We start from the raw sequence: 17,193 nt of genomic DNA on the forward strand, positions 1-17,193 counted from the left end.
ATTATCCGGATGTTCAATAATATAATATGTTTTCAAGCTTAGCATAGATCGCTAGATCAGTGAAGAAATATCTGAGTTATCAAAATACGTCCCTGGTTCAAGTAAAATCCAGTATGGCTGCCAGATGACCATATTTTCCTCAGATCAGTCCCAAAATAAATCATACAACTCAATATTACAAAAGGATAATCTATACATTTGAAGAAATTACGAAACATCGGACCGAAATTCACCCGGGTTTGCGTTTAAATAATACTTGACCTGACAACACTATTTAAAGTTGTATAAAAATCCGTGGTTGTCAATGACACCTATTTGTGAATCAGGGAAATCTAGTCTATATTGTCTTTTAAAAAGACGACAGATTTTTGTGTTAATGATGAATTTATGATTTTCCACAAGTTTTCGATTCCTGAGAGCGCCGCAAAATATCGTCGGGCGTTATATACAATTTTCAATCCAAATCCCGCAGATTTTATGAATACCTAACCAACTAATGTTGAAAGGATTATCAGAATGTGATTTCCATTCCCTCGGCCAAAAGACCTAGTTTTATTTAGTTATTTATTTATTTACAACGAGCCCCTGACGTTCTACACCAAACCAATGATATGATATCCGGATACATGAATCACTACAGTAAATACCAGTACTGCCATCTGCTTAGAGAGGTTTTTAATTCCTGATTCAGTGAAACACTTTTATTCCGGAATCGTCATGGATTTTCTTACCAAAGGGTTCCAGGACCAGAGCATACAAAACGGGAGATAATCTGCAGCCTTGTCTTACACCGTGCGTGATTGAGGAGGGCTCTGATTTAAGTCCATTAGCAATGATAAACATGAAACATCTTTGTATGAACTGCAGACCTATTTACATCATGTAATATAATCAGAATGCGTTAGCAACAGGAGGGTGTCGTAAACAGAGGTTAAGAGCGTCATAGGCTTGTCAGTTTCAAGTCTGACAGCATCCATCTTGTCCTAGCTACTTACAAGTCTATACCACAGGCCTCGCCTCTATTCCCGATTCCCTCTTCGCGTATCTTCTCTCTCACTATAGGCCTTTCCCCCTTGCCGCCTGAACATTTAATCCTCTGGAAATGGGTTGTTCCCAAACATTACCGCCCTGCACAGGTTGCCCAGACAATGCCCTGGTGCCTGAGAGCACCCTCGCCATGTTCCATTTTCTCACTCTTTTAAGTAGTTTCACTTTAAAAAAAAAATGCGTCCCTTCTAACCTGCAATCCTGGATCCGCCCCTGAAAATATCAATTTGATCTATAATTTCCCCTTTTACCTTCTTCGTGCTCCATCTTTAAGGACTTCTCATTAAAAAAAAAACCAAAAAAGTGAGCCCTCGACTTCCATCATGGATTCCTGTAAATTCCTAGAATGTAAATCATGTACTGTAAAAAGATTAATTTTCGTGGGGGTTTCATTTTAGCTTATTCTTGTGTACTCTTGATCAGCGCATTTAAATATCAAAGAGTTCACCAAACACAATTTATTGATAATAACTCACATTTATAGTAACATACACTTTTGTATATGTTGAATATGTTGAATATCTACAACAACACGTGATAGTGGGGCGGATATGTGACATTTTTTTGTTGAGTTGTGCACTTCCGGAAAGAAGCATGATAATTTGGCCTAGGGGGGTCTTGGGTATGCTGATTTCAAAAATTGCGGGAACCACGACCTTACTCCAGCCGTTCACGCCAGAGGTCAGTGGGCTCATCAAATAACAGCAGCAGCTCTGTTCATCCTGCTTCAGAGTTCATATGGTGAATATCAAAAGAACACACCAGAAGATGAACAACTATGCTATGATGTTTGATTACTGGTTTAAAGTCTGGCAGTTGGAATGCCTACTCCTATAGTTCCTTAGATCACAGCGTCAACCAAATTTTATGTCCTACTTGGATTCTCTTGGAAAAATTATTCCATGGATGTTTACCCTTGACCACTTCCACTATTCACGATGGATGACAATTCATGTCAAAGATCTTCTTGCCCTGGAGATTAACAGTCCAGACACCTATGCAGAGTTCCTTAAAGGCAACTTCGTCACTCAGAGAAATCTACACTCAAGTTCTCAGCACTAGCCCATGACCAGGTTCATGAACAGCTGAATGCAATGGTGAAAGGACATGGTGGTGCTATAGGTATCACAGAGAATGAAGCTGCATTGACACGATGGATGGTGACGGGCCAAGAAACAACTAGGCTTTTGATTGTGTACTATGAAAAACACTACATGAAAAAAGACACAGATCGCCACCATGAAGAGATACCAAGTGTACAGAAGGCGTTCATATCACAAGTCAAGAACGTCACTGATGTGATGGAGGAACTAGGAAACCCCTTTGCAGATACTGGCACAGATTTGTATACGCTTGACACCAAACGGATAATGCCTGATATCCTTGTAAATGAAATAAAGTCGGCAGAAAATATTCGCAAAACACAATACCAGAAGTTCGTTGCAGAGCGTATTAATGCTGATTGCACATCATTCAATGACACAATTCACAAAACCAAACTGCCTCTGTTTAATGCTAGTTTGGGAAAGAAGCCTACCAAGTCCGCCACCAAAATCTCCGACTTGTGTGATGATGCTAATCTCTTCTCACGAATGTACATATTATGCCAAGCTCGAGACTGTGATATCTTCATGCATGCAAATCATGCCTGGCCTCCATCACTAGCATCAAATCGCATCATGTACCAATAGAAGAAGTCTGATTTGATGGAATGTTTGGAATCGTTGGCACCAAAATCAGAATCTACACCACATGTTCATGTTAAAATTGTTGATGACGCTGCCCTTGTTCAGACACTTGATCCAAAGAAGTCAAAGAAAATTGTGAAAACATTCCAGAACTATTCACAGTTGGTGTTCTTGCCCTCTTTAGAACGCATGCTACAGGATGTTGCCCATTTAGATGTTGTTTGGAATATCTATAAGGAAGACAGCCTAAAGTCACAAACACGACAGAATTGTGGAACTGGTAACCAAATTCGAGACTTGTCCTGCACTCATGAAGAAGCGGACACCCGGCTCCTGTTTCATGCCTCCCATGCATTCCATCAAGGATTAACCAAAGTGATGATACATGCCACTGGTACGGATGTGATGGTTCTCGCAGTTGCTGTGTCAAGCGTTGTAAAAGATTGTGAAATGTGGTTCTAAACTGAGATACATCCCCTGTGACCTAATTTCAACTGAACTAGGCAATGATACATCATGGGGTCTTCTGTTTATGCACGCGATATCAGGATGTGATACTGCTTCTGCATTCTTCGGAATTGGAAAGAAAACAGCTTGGGCAGTATGCCTCAGCTCACAGCTACATTTGTGCTCCAACTCAAACAATGGTACGTCCTAAAGACATTTTGTCACCTAATTGATTCGGATTATGACATTTTAAAAAAAATAAACATATGAAGGAAAACTGTATAAGTCTTGAATTGCGTTTTATTACATTCCTTGACCTCAAAATATAGGTATAAACATCAAGATAATTGAAATCGGGACACTGAGAGGAATTTCATGGACGAAATCATGTTTTGTGGCGGCCATTTTTAATTTCCAGATTTTTGGCGGGAACGGCTGGAGTGAGGTCATGGTTCCCGCAATTTTTGAAATCAGCATACCCAAAACCCCCTAGGACAAATTATCACGCATCTTTCCGGAAGTGCACGCCCATTTCACATATCCGCCATACTATGAATATTGTGATTCATTAAAATGCACATCAAACCATTAAACGAAGTTACAGTCCCGCCTTTCGGAATTCAACACGGTTTATATACATGTAGAGTTTTCAATCAGATTGGAAACCTTTGTCAGCAATAAATTTACAGACAATACAATGAGGAACTTATCATAAAAATCAATCATAATACAAATAACAAGAATACCGCCATGGTAAATATAGTACGCCCGTCATTATCCCAGCATGGCTTTGTATGTAAAGTTTAATAAGCTTCCTCATATGATAAATATGATATAGTTATTCTTATACTGAACATACATATCTAAGTTGCGAGTACATATTCATCTCCGACTGTTGTATTTATTTATTTATGTGAATAACCTAGTCATATACCACAAAGATTTTTTTCTTTTCTTTACTCGCATACAAGTCCGCTGATATGACGATGCTTTTTTTCCCTACAGCTGTCATAAAATGGATAAATGAAACCTCTTTTCTTTGTAGAGATCATTTAACGCTGTACTAGAATTAACATGTTTATATTTTTTATCCAGTATTTAAATAAAGGTTAGATGAATATAAGACCGAATGCTATGTACTGTTCAATATACATTGTAATAATGAATCAAAGGATTTTGTCATTCATCGGGTACAAATATATATATATTTCAATATTTTCTTCTGCTATTGTTCAAATGCCAATTTTTTCGGTGACATAATCAATTTAGTTTACAAACAGTACATTCGTTTTCATTTTAGTACTGTTTTGAAGGTTACCAATGTATTATATTAGGCATGATAACATTGAAGCTCTGAAGATATCCTTGCTTAAAAAAACAAAACCCCAAAAATAAAAAAAAAATAAAATAACAAATAAATAAGAAAGTAAAAACAAAACAAATACTGATAGCTTAAAACAAGCATGGAAAATACGAGCTTAAATGTGGGTCATCTGTATGAAAATCGATAAACGTGTATTTAGAAAATTTAATATGCTATACTTTCTTTCTTATCGTACAAAAATATCGGTAATAAATAAAATGCATCGTATTAATAAAATATACCTAACATATAAATAATGTGAATTCTAACCTTAACAAAATGTCATTTCCAATAAAATAGAAAGTATCACCTGTGTAACGTAATTAAAAGAAAAATTATAGTACTGAATGAAAAGAAAGGGGGAAAAACTAAAAAAAAATTAGTACATAAGGACAAATCAAAAGTCAAGCGCATATCAATGCACAACGACGGCTGCAATTTGTAGTAGCGGGGGAATGAATGGCGATCGCTACCTCCGACCTAACGTACATTTTAATATCGTCACAATTTAAGTTTTAAAAAAAGTTTCCATGGTTCTCCAGGATGTTTTAACCCGGAAGTAAAATGTTGATCTCCCCGTCTAACATATTCACCAATCAAAAGCTCCCACAGATCATGTGTCACTTCCCAGCCAATGCAGTGCTCCGTCTTGACCGCCTTTAGAAGAGACAGGTATCATGGCGGAAAGATAGCGAGCAGCAGACAGCAATATAAGGCCGACATTGAATAATTGTAGTTTGCTTTCTAACTTATGCGCAGTGAAATAAGATTGTAGCAGAATCAAAGAAGAGGCACAATACAGTTAACTGTCTGGGTATTCAACAGACTCAGGTATTCCCAATAATTTATTTCTGACTGAAATCTGCGTAGTCAACAGTGTTTTAAGACATAACAACACGGACGGTTCTTTGGGCGTTTACCCGTTTTCTGGTTTCGGGATTTACAGTTTAGTTGCTTTTTTAGCAAAATTGTTTCATGGTCTTCTCAATTACGTTGAACCAAAACGTATCCTATTTAATTTGATTTTAGAGTTGGCAGTGAAATCAGACGTAATGTCGGGCATGCATTCATTATAAATTCGAAAGTGACACAATATACAGAGGTGTGAAAATACTTTTGAGATTTCGGAAGTCTATCAGTAATGCATAAAGGTAAATTGTTAGAATCCCTGTACAATGTGATCATGCACGCTGTTATGTCCACATTTCAGTTTGTGCAAAATCCCGCATACTGGTAGGCCTGATTAGAGAAATCAATTGGTTACTCAAAGAATTTTTTGTTGGGTGTTTTTATTTAAAATCTGTATTAGAAATGATCAGATCCATTAATTTTGCAGAGTTGATGCTTTGTTGATGGCATATGCCATAATTTGGCATATATGTAGCAAGTTATATTACCTTGTACTGAATAATTTGTATAGCATGTATGTGTCATTGTTCCCCATTATCCCAGAATGAGAGTACTACCCCTGCCCCCACCCTGAAATTGGCGAAATTCAAGATTTGTACCCATGTTTTTTTTAATTATGACATTGTTAGGGATGAACTGTATGCCTAGTTTAAAATTACAAGGTTGGACTCTGATATGTCTATCAATTTCAGTTTCAGAGAGATGTGTTTATTTTGAATAATCTGATATGGAATAAAAGCAAGCTATTCGAACAATATTGGAACTGTACACAAGATTTAAAGTTGACTTAATCTAGAATCTAGATTGCATAGATGTCAGAAAATAGAGCACAAAATTCTTTCATTCATCATGTTTATAAGTGAAACATCAGATAATAGATAAGCTATAGAAGCATACATGCAATTTAACCACCCACTTGACCTAACCTGTGTGTCATACAACTATATTTATTTCATAATTGTAAAATTTTGATATTTGATATTCTAATGCAGGATGACAACCCCAGACAAGTTAAAAACTTTATTTGAAGATCTAGGCAAGCCCACTTTGCGGGGAGTGAGAAAATGTCCGAAATGTGGGACATACAATGGCACTAGAGGCATCAGCTGTAAGAACAAGACTTGTGATGTTGTATTTAAAGAAAAGGAGAAAAAAAGAGGCCACAGTGCAGATGCTGTAAAGATTATCACTGGATCTACTGTTCAAGTTTTTTCAGTAAGGCTGCGGGATCGTGGTCCAGACTACAGAGGCTTTGTACAATTGCCATTGGTACAAGACCTTGATGGCAATCCAGCACAAGTGGTTGATCCAGCAATTTTGTCTCAGAATGCTAGATGCTTTGTTGAAAGTTGCTCACACAGTACTCCATTGGGTTCTCAAGAAGATGCATGCCCTCATATAAAAGCTGCAATCGACTGCAACCAGGAAGCTCACCCACTGACACTAAAAAATTCTGTACTTAATTCTCTTCAAGTGTCAAATGATACCAAACAAGCCATTTGGCTTCTGGCTACAGAGACAACTGGTCCTCTTGTTCAGAGAGTGACAAAGAACATTATGGTTGTGAAGTGTAAAGCTACTACAAAACAGCCACTTGGATTCTTACACTTTTCATTATTTGAAACTTCAAGAAATCGTTCACAGCCAGAGCACAAATTCCAATGTAGCTGTAAAGCCTTTAGAGTAAGTAGTGGCTGAAACTGATTTGGAATTTTGCAGTTTCTGACTTAATGGTTACAGTAACATTTTCTTTTGGTATTATACTAAGACTTGTTCTGTTTGAGGGGTTCAATTCTCGGTTACTTTTAAGGAGGAATAAAACAAGGAAAAATGAAATATCTGAAAAAAAAATTAACAGAAGAAATTAGAGGCCATTTCATGAGTTGTGATAATAAATCAGGTATAATTCATATTCATTTATTCTTTAAATCAAATTAGGTTGGTGCAGTTAATCGATTACATCATTGGCTGACAGTGTATTCATAGAACATGAATGCATATTCTGTGGCAGTAATATATTTTTTGTATCTTTAACTTAAAATATCTCCTGATCATTTACCTAGAATTAATTTTATTGACAATCAGCATCTTTATCGTGAAGAATATGAATTTTGTTTCTGCTAAAGCACAAAATATCATAGCACTGATGGTTGATGATGAAAAAATTACGATCAAATATGGTATCAGATGAGGTTAAATGGTTAGATAATCAATTATTTATCAATTATAACCTGTTATTGTCCCATCATTATTTATTACTAATGGGAAAAAAATGAACAAAAAAATCTTTTTTTTTTTCAACTATCAGGTAAAGCACCAAGAATTTTAGTCATCCTAAAAGACCATCAAGGCAATTTCAGTTATAAAATAAATAACTCCCATCTCTCATTTAGTTTAAATTTCTTACTCTTTTCTCCCTACTTCTTAGGCAAATAATAAGCAATTTAGAGACCATGATATTGGTGTATTGATATTTTAACAATTTTGTTACAATTGAACGTTTGTGAGTGATATTACATGAGCATAAAATGTGCACATGTACACTGAAGATCTAATGTATTTATGACTAGATATTATCATTATTACAAAATTTTTAAATGACAATGCAAAATGATGTTATAACAATGAGAACTTTCAATAAATGAAAATCAATTTAACAATAAATCTTTAATTCAAATGAAATGAATTCATTGAATATATGTGATGTCCATTGTGTTAAACTTAGAATGCCAAAGCAGGAGGAAAAGACGACATGATGCGACGATGTGTCCATTTGTATGCTTGTGTTTGCGCATTTGCTAGTGATGAGAAGCTTGCTGAAGAATTTGAATATTACATCAACATGGATTCTACTGGAGTTGATGCCTGTAAGTAGTGCTGTTTATGATACTTGTACTAAGAACTTCCAAACTGTCATGTACACAAGCTATCACATGTCTTCTGGTAATTTGGCATTGGATGTTCAATGGACAAGAGTTGAATGTAAACCAAAGTGAGTTTTTCATCTAGGTCTTCTCAATTCTTAACTGCTGTTGAAGTACTTATACAAAGCAAGATATTTTTAGAATTTTGTCTTTTCATGATTTCAAATAAAAGTAGTTGACAGTCCTTCCGTATGAACTGTTATACTGTTAGTACATTAAGGGAATTCTTCACAGTGGCAGAGTCAGCCCCATCCCCAGAGCGTCAGATTGTGACAATTTATCAGGCCCAGGACACTGGACTGGACACTGGAGACCCGACTACACTAGAGGTAGTAGTAGCAGAAGAGGATCTTCTGCCACCAGTGATGAAAAAACAGAAAAAAGATGATACATTAGGTAAAGTGATCTCAATTGACAAGGGTTGTTTCATGTAGACTATTGCATGTGCAGATACTTTCATATAGTTTAGCAATATTGTCATGATCCTGAATACCCAATATAAAATTAGAGTTATACATTTGACCCTCGACAATCCAGATACCTCTGTTCCACACTAAATTTTTTTCTAGATTGCTGACTTTGGCATATGACTGGTCATATGTAGTTATTTCCCTTTGTGAATAACAAGAGGCATTTGATAGATGATCAGATTATTAATGTCAGTAGTTCTTTATACTGTTTAGTAATGATGAATCTACTTTTAGAAATGACCTCATATTCAATCTCTATGTGAATTTGATCGAAGTCTTTTTAAAGAAAAAGAAAGTGATTGAAACATCTAATGACCTTTGTCAGCAGAGCATTTACTATGTTGGAAATCAAAAGCTTTTTGAATGATAAATGAGCCTCAAATTTATGTGCTGCAAAATATGTTGTTTTCTGGTTACTCCAACTTGTGTTCAAGTCTTATCCTTCCAATGAGTGACATGTTTCCTTTGTTTATATTACAGTACATGTTCAGTTTTTAGAAATTGAGTAGAGCATCCTCAATATAGGAAAATAGGCATTTGTGATAACACTGCTTGTTAAATACAAATTTTAATATATCTTTATGCCACATTTCTGTGCAAGTGTGAGAATGGGTTGATATTATATTTTGTTTTCAAACTTACACACAATTCAACTGCAACCGGATAATTGTGTTTTATGTGTTTGTTAATGAAGAGTCATAATTATCATTGATTTTATCATTGAACCACTTGCTTTTAATTTTACTCCAAATTCAAGTGATAGATGTTTCACACAGCTACGGAAGCTGGTTCAGCTCTCCAATCAAGTAACAGTGTGTGCAGTATGTGTTAGTCAGGGTTACGGTATATTATGGAGCTCAGTGCTTTTTTATCATTTGAAATCAGAATCAGTTAGATACTGCTACTTAGGAAGTAGGGTTTGAAATACATGATTTCATTCAGAGAAACATTTTCTAAGAAGTTGAACTGTTATAAAATGTTTGCTTATTTTGATGTAAAAACTGGATTCATTTGCACTAAAATTATTTCTTAATGTGCTGATAAATGGTTGTTTCAGTCCAGGCAAGTAATGCTTTGTTAACGTTACAAGAGGGAAACACACCCGCACCACCTAGTCCAAAGAAAGCTAGTCCTAATAAAACAGCCCAACTACAGAACAAACCAGCAACTCCTAATGCCAAAAAGCCAGGTACAGGTGAGCACTTTGATATGTCATATACAATTGTACTAAAATTAATCTTGATATTTTCTTATCTGTGTTAAGTTAAGGAAAACTTCAATACTTTAGTTGATGTAGGTTACTGGAATGATAAAACACATTTTACCAGGATGCCTATTGACTTTGTGCAATACAATCTGATCAACCTATGGTGGTGGGTATATAGCTGATAGTATATGTATTGAATTTAAACACCACTTATTTATAATACATGTATTAAAATATCAAGGATATTACATATTTGCTCATTACATTAATTTTGTGATATAGGATTGATTAACACTATCTCAACCATTGTACATGTGCCTTGTGCTGTATTGTTAGGTTCAACAAATAGGTTTATGGTTTAAGGCTGAATTATGATATCCCAGAAAAAAAGCTCACCTGAAAGGATAAACTGATACCTTTTTTGTTAAATAAACGTCAAATACCACTACTATTATTGAAAATTGATATGACCATTGTTCTACCATTTGGCATAATGTTAAACTGACTTATCCTCATTGTGCTTATATTTTACAAAGTTTACAGTATATAAATGTGTATGGGTGTTTAGATTGATTTGGATTAGAACAAGTTTTACTATTAAGTGTGTTACTTTTTAATTTCCACCTAAAGTGGATTAACTTATAAAGAGTTTTGATGTCTTTCATGCGAATTTGCTTATTTTGAATGCGATACAAGGCACCAAAGTTTCTTTTCTTTTTTTTTGCAGCAACACTGTCTGCTATTGAAGAGTCTGAGGTAATGGTGTCATTTTACCAGTGGCTTGGAAGTGTCACTGAGCGAGTCAACCAGACTATGCATTATCAGTTTGATGGTATGTCAGTATGCTATTTCTTCAGATTTTGTTTGATTTCTCAATTTCCTTTGTCATTACTCTTAGTAATTGTAAAGTATAGCCACAGTGATAAAAATGTTCATTTCATAACAGAGAGACACAATTTATATCAAAACTATGAAAGGTGTTATATCGCAATATATATACAATATCTGTGCATCTTGATATATTACAGTACTGTATGGTTAAATCCCTTATGTAAAGAAATAACCTAAGGATTAGGTCTAGTTCAGATATCACACATAAGAACACTTATCTGATTAAAATTTTGCTGTCAGTTCTTGATCTGTTGATGTATGTAATTTTTCTTATATTACAGGTAATCCAGATCCACTGGTGTTCCATGCTCCACAGGTTTTCTTTGATTGTCTACAACAAAGAATTTCTGTTGGTAATAGAAAGAAACGACTTCCGAACTTTACAACAGGATTTGTACGCAAGGATGCACTTCCGCTAGGAACTTTCACCAAGTACACATGGCACATCACTAACATTGTCCATGTCAAGCAGATCTTTGACACACAAGCGGTAATTATCTTCATTATTATGCTTTTGCAAAAATTGTTTTCAAGTTTAATTATGTTGATTATTTCTTAAGTTTGTCTAGATTAACTTCATTAGATTAACAAAATTACATTAGATTTATGAAAGTATATAAACACTTCACTGTTTTCCTAAGGCTGACTTAGCATGATGGTACTGTAACGCTTGGATTTTGCTTTGTTACGTTTGGCCTAATTACTGTTAAGCATACATGAGGTCAGAAAAAAATGTATGTATTCAACAGAGAATTTCAGCGTGGAATTATTGTCAGTCAACATTCTGGCTAGGCCAGCCATTCCAAAGGAGACGCTATGAATTGTGACACTACCATAATGCGGGCCTTATCACATAGTGGTGGATACCCTATTGTGACTATAGGCTCACGTATGTGACATAGCAAATTCTTGTTTGTACTGCAGAAGATCTCAAATTTTGGGGTTTTTATGGGTCCTAAATATTGAAGTATAGAAAGTTGTCTCTTTCATTACTTTGAAATCATTCATAGTAGAGCAGTGAAATTTTACATAATATGAATTACTGTAAAGTGACAAGTTGCATATTTAATTTGTATTTTCCTTTAAAGGCAAAGGTGAAAAACTTTAGTTTCTCATGATAGCCAATATGATTAACTAGAGAAGGTTGTGTCTGCTCTGTAACTTTGCAATCAGTCAAGTCCTGCCATAACAGTGGGGCCTTTAGAGATGGCTTCTTTCTCCATACCATTTAGTTATACACGCACAGGAGGTGTGGAGCCTTTGGTAAGGCCTAATACATCCTGGTGTCGTGCATGGGTGCTTAAGGGAAGTTGATAATCAGATCATACTGTTAATTTCATTATCACGGCCAATAAATGATTAGCTTGTGGTTACAATTGAGGCACATTACTTCAAAACCAAAAACTGTTTATGACTGCCAGTTTCATAGAAACATGGAGATGGAGTCTATTTAACAGAAACATGGTGACTGTAAGCAGTTGTACTCATCATGACTTCCATATTCGGGGGGAAAAGTAATTAATAAAGTCGGAAACAATCATGAAAATCAGGATTTCACCATGACTGCCAGTTTCATAGAAACATGGAGATGGAATCTATTTAACAGAAACATGGTGACTGTAAGCAGTTGTACTCATCATGACTTCCATATTCGGGGGGAAAAGTAATTAATAAAGTCGGAAACAATCATGAAAATCAGGATTTCACCAATGGTCTTTTATACAATTAAAAACTCAAAAATGCAGTGATCACAATTTCATGTTTTTGAAAAGAAAAATGAAAATACTTTCTTTCAATTTATTAAGATCTTTGAGGAATCATTGCAGTTACTCGGGTTTGTGAATAACCAACTTAATTTGCATTTTTACGATAGAGCAGTTGATATGACTTATATTTAATAACAGGAATAAGTTTGCATTTTTACGATAGAGCAGTTGATATGACTTATATTTAATAACAGGAATAAGTGAAAACATACCTACACATTTGCATTACGTGTGCGGTGTAATGTGATCATGGAAAAATATCAGTAATTGGAGATACCTCAAAAAAAGGTGTAATTTGCCACTGTTTTTTCTCGTCAGTGACCAGGTTATTTACTGACATTGATTTGGTACAAACTACATTGTCATAGACATCATATGAATTATTGTGTCCTAGACCTGCAGCTGAACTTTCTTCTTAATATTGTCATTTACTCTTTATACTAATATTTTTCCCCAGATGCCCCTGGACATTACTAGAAACTTTGTAGAGAATCGAGATGGGACCTATGATTTATATGAAGTTCCCAAAGTAGAAGTTGAAAACATTGATGAGGCTTTTAAAGGGAAGAGTCCTATGCCTATCAGGCCATTTGAGCTCAAGACCTACCTCAAAGTTGGTAAGTAAACTTGAGTGATAAATTCCATAAATCTTTTGCTATCATTGTTGGGGCTAGATTGAAATATTAAGGAACTCCAGAAATCCACTTTTATATTTACTTAAAATCATGTCATTGATCAAATATAACTTGAGAATTGTAAATTCAAGCAAAAAATTATTTTTTGAAGGAAATGAATGAAATATTAGTATTTAAACTCCCTGAATTTTCAAATCATGTAAAAGTTGTGGTATTGTTATTGCTGTTGAAATGTGTTTACAACAAGGATAATTGTTTTCATACCACTGTTTTATTGCATACAGGAAATTCTACATCAGACCAAAAGGAACCAACTCCATTTATAATAGAATGGATACCAGACATCCTTCCAAAGACCAGAATAGGAGAATTGAGGATCAAGTTTGAATATGGACATCAAAGAAATGGACAGATTGAACATAGATTAGTTGCCACTCCTTCAGAAATTCCTGTTCAGACCATTCATGTACAGGAGTTATGATGATAATTGTATGAATGAGACCTGTATGTTAATTCAGGTTTGCCAGAGGGTTGTGTGCTAGTTTCGTCAAGTTAGAGTGTGTATGCATGTGTTAACTATCTAGTGACAAGTCATTCAGTAAGATTTGTGAAGATACAAGTGTGACATAGAGAGAAATGATACAGGCAATTACTCCTGGTTTTGATGAATGTCATTTAGGTGTTTGTATATATCTTAAAGATTGAAAAATAATGTGAAACAACATTTAAATTTAGTCTCAATGTTGTAAACATGTTACTGACTAGTAGTACCATCAAAATTGCTAAATTGTCAGATGGGAAAACCACTTATCTGTTTTTCTGAAATATCTGTATTAGGCGTTTGCAAGTTGTATCCTGAGATAACATAGGTTGATAATTAAATATGAAAATGTTTAGTAATTGCTCTGATATTTGTTCGGGAGACAGACTTGGAAATGCATTTAAAAGAAACTTGATTGACATGCTGTCAAGGTGGCTATACTTGGCACTAAGAAGCTTTCACCAAATCAAAGGCTTCATTTACACTATTATTTTCAAAGTTGTCTACATGTTTTATTGTACTGACGAAAAGTTTATACTGGTCTGTTCTTGGATTAAGAAAAGATCAATTTTAGTATGGAAATTTGAAATGTCAGATTCTAAAATTTTCCAAAAGCTAAGGAATACATTGATATTAGACTAATGAAAGAAAATGTTTGCTTCCCTCGCCATAAAATTTAATGAACACAGACACAAGCTACTACTTGAATTGTACTTCTCAGGGTACAGTAGATATAGACCTGCGCTGTTAATTATCATGAAAGACAGCAAAGTTTTCCTATATGAGTAAATGGGTTTGTGTTCACTTGCACACCTTTCAAACAATTAGTATTCCCCAGGTTTTACCAACAGATCTCGCCACAAATACACTGTAATAAATATAAAACTCTCCACTTAAATACTTAACATTATTTAAGAGAATATTCATTTATTGTAATTGTACTTTGCCTGTGTTTTCTTTTGACAACAAAATTTCTGCAATACCTGAATATGAGTCATTCACTTCATTTTTAAACAAAAGGGAACTAATTGTTTTTCTTGTTCAATGATACGTTAAAAGATTCACCAACATCTTCATCTAATGACGTATGTTGAAATTTAATTGGATTTATTAAAAATAATCTGGAGTTAAATTTAATACTGTTGTCTATGTTGTGAAGTTTTTGCTTTCTGTATATGTAAGTAAGTACAGCATTATGTATTGTTGTCCCGAGTCTTAGTAAAATAACAAACTCTTGTAAATATTCCTTGCTTTGCATACTGTTGATAGTGAAAGCTAGATATAAATGTAAATGGTGGTATGGAAGTAATCTCCAGTGTTGAAAATCTCAGACAATATCCTACTGGCTTTACACTATATGATTCAGTAGCTTTCATCTACTCTTATTCTTGATGTTTACTGTGATGACTAATACTGGCATAGACATCAACACAAGCCAGTTGAATCCAATACTGTATTGCTGACCAGCTCTACCAGGTTAAATAATTTATGGTGACAGTGACCAACCCATTTCCTAGCTGAAGAAAGTGTTGGTTGGTTTTTTTTTTAATTAAAGAATTAAATTTGAAAGTGAACAGTTGAATGAAATATTGTCAAGTCTAATTCGAATCCATGCTTCAGCTAGTTTTCTTTCAAAAACAAAAATCAGGGCAGGTTTTGTCCATCTTGGGTTATAGTTCCCAAATTGGATCAGTACTCAAATTGAAGCATTTTTCTCAAAGGAAATTCTATTTCTGTATTTACATCACAACTTAAGCTTTCCAATTACATGACTTAAGAACACTTTTGGTCCATAGTTGATCATTTTATGACGTCAATGTTGTTGAAACTGGCAAATGTTATTTGTTTTCACTGTTAAGAAATGACATGCTAGGACTGCTTTTGTTCTAGGAAAATTGGAACAAATCTGTGCAAACAAAATATTAAAACTTGACACAGATTCTAAAGATAACCATCAAATACTTATATTCATAATAAAATTGTTAATTTTGAAATCAAAATACTCAATTTTTTGAGCTAGGATTTGGGATACTGATGTTTCGCAAAAATGAAAAAAAAACAAATTGATAACGTCACAGCATTCTTTGATATTCTACATTTTGTGGTACAGCCTAAAATGTATCTCATTCATCTTCTGAATTTTCAATAAACGAATGAAATGATGGCTTGGTTATCCAATTTAGATACCACCACCTTAGCAAAAATTTAAGGAAGTGAAGAGTGTTTGGTTCTTTGGCATTTACTGCTGACCTCCATGCTGTTACGAGAATTAGATATGCATGATCCGTAATATTTTAATGTAAAGCAAGGAATATAGCACCAACATGTTGATGTGTCACTTCATTTATCCTCAAAATGTTTGATGCATGTAAACTAAAGAGTTTTATATGTAAATACAGGAATAGTAACTTATTGTACTAAATGACATGATTGTCAATACTCTCCAATCAAGACAACCTATAGAGAATTCAGGCACAGGTGATTGTGCCATGTTAAAGTTTGGATTTACTTTGAGCTGTTATTAAAATTTGTTAATTGTGATCTTGTCTGTTGTTGTTCTTCAACCCTCAAATTGTGTAGAAGTAATGGTTTTTGTCCAGACCACAACTGTTTTACTTTTGAAGATGAAACTTGAAAAATGTCAATAAAATCTGAATTCAAAGTCAAATTTGATGAAATAAGGGCAACACCTGGAAGAAGAAATAAGGAGGAAAAAAGATTACAACAAGATGCCTTAAGAAGCACATGGAGGATAAAACCAGGTGGTCTGAAAGAGCAAGCATCTTCTGCTTCATCAACGACACCTGCCTTGTACATCTAGGTCAATACAAGTATGTTTTACATTACCAAATGAAAACAAGTAGAGATGTATATATGTATGTCTCTGAAACAGATTAACAATGGAACAGTTTGGTATACTAACAAGCAACATAAATATCCAACATCATATCGCACAAGGAAATAGAATAGTTGGCAATGAGATTATTAAGATGACTCTTTAATGAGTCATGACCAGTTCTGAAAGGAAAGTGTTCATAAAACATAAAATAACGTTAATCAAGCTTTAAGGTCTAAAAAAATTATCAGGTTAAACAATTATGATAAAAGTTGTCAACAGAACAGACATAAAATGCAGAGGCTTAAACTTCATATAACAGTGGTGATCTTAAAGGATATTACTTTATATTGAGAATTATGCTACAAAATTTTACATCTGATATTTTTTCACTTGGCCTCATGTGATAATATGAATTCTTCATTATGGAAATGCTTCATAAATGTAAGTGAAATTATATATATTGTAA

The 17,193-nt window shown here is 34.4% G+C and overlaps 1 protein-coding gene across 1 annotated transcript; it reads left to right on the forward strand.

The window, feature by feature from the left end:
- Positions 1-5,238: 5,238 nt before the first annotated feature.
- Positions 5,239-16,429, forward strand: LOC132552782 (uncharacterized protein C2orf42 homolog). The gene is made up of 9 exons (XM_060216975.1): positions 5,239-5,376; positions 6,447-7,137; positions 8,180-8,321; positions 8,613-8,774; positions 9,906-10,043; positions 10,783-10,887; positions 11,228-11,436; positions 13,170-13,329; positions 13,632-16,429. Exons 2-9 carry the CDS (start codon positions 6,448-6,450, stop codon positions 13,826-13,828), a joined length of 1,803 nt encoding a protein of 600 aa, XP_060072958.1. The 5' UTR covers positions 5,239-5,376; position 6,447; the 3' UTR covers positions 13,829-16,429.
- The last annotated feature ends 764 nt before the right edge of the window (positions 16,430-17,193 follow it).

Source organism: Ylistrum balloti, unplaced genomic scaffold, assembly GCF_031769215.1.
Source record: "Ylistrum balloti isolate Yb309-2 unplaced genomic scaffold, AGI_CSIRO_Ybal_v1 Utg370280, whole genome shotgun sequence".
Classification (NCBI taxonomy): Eukaryota; Metazoa; Mollusca; class Bivalvia; order Pectinida; family Pectinidae; genus Ylistrum; species Ylistrum balloti.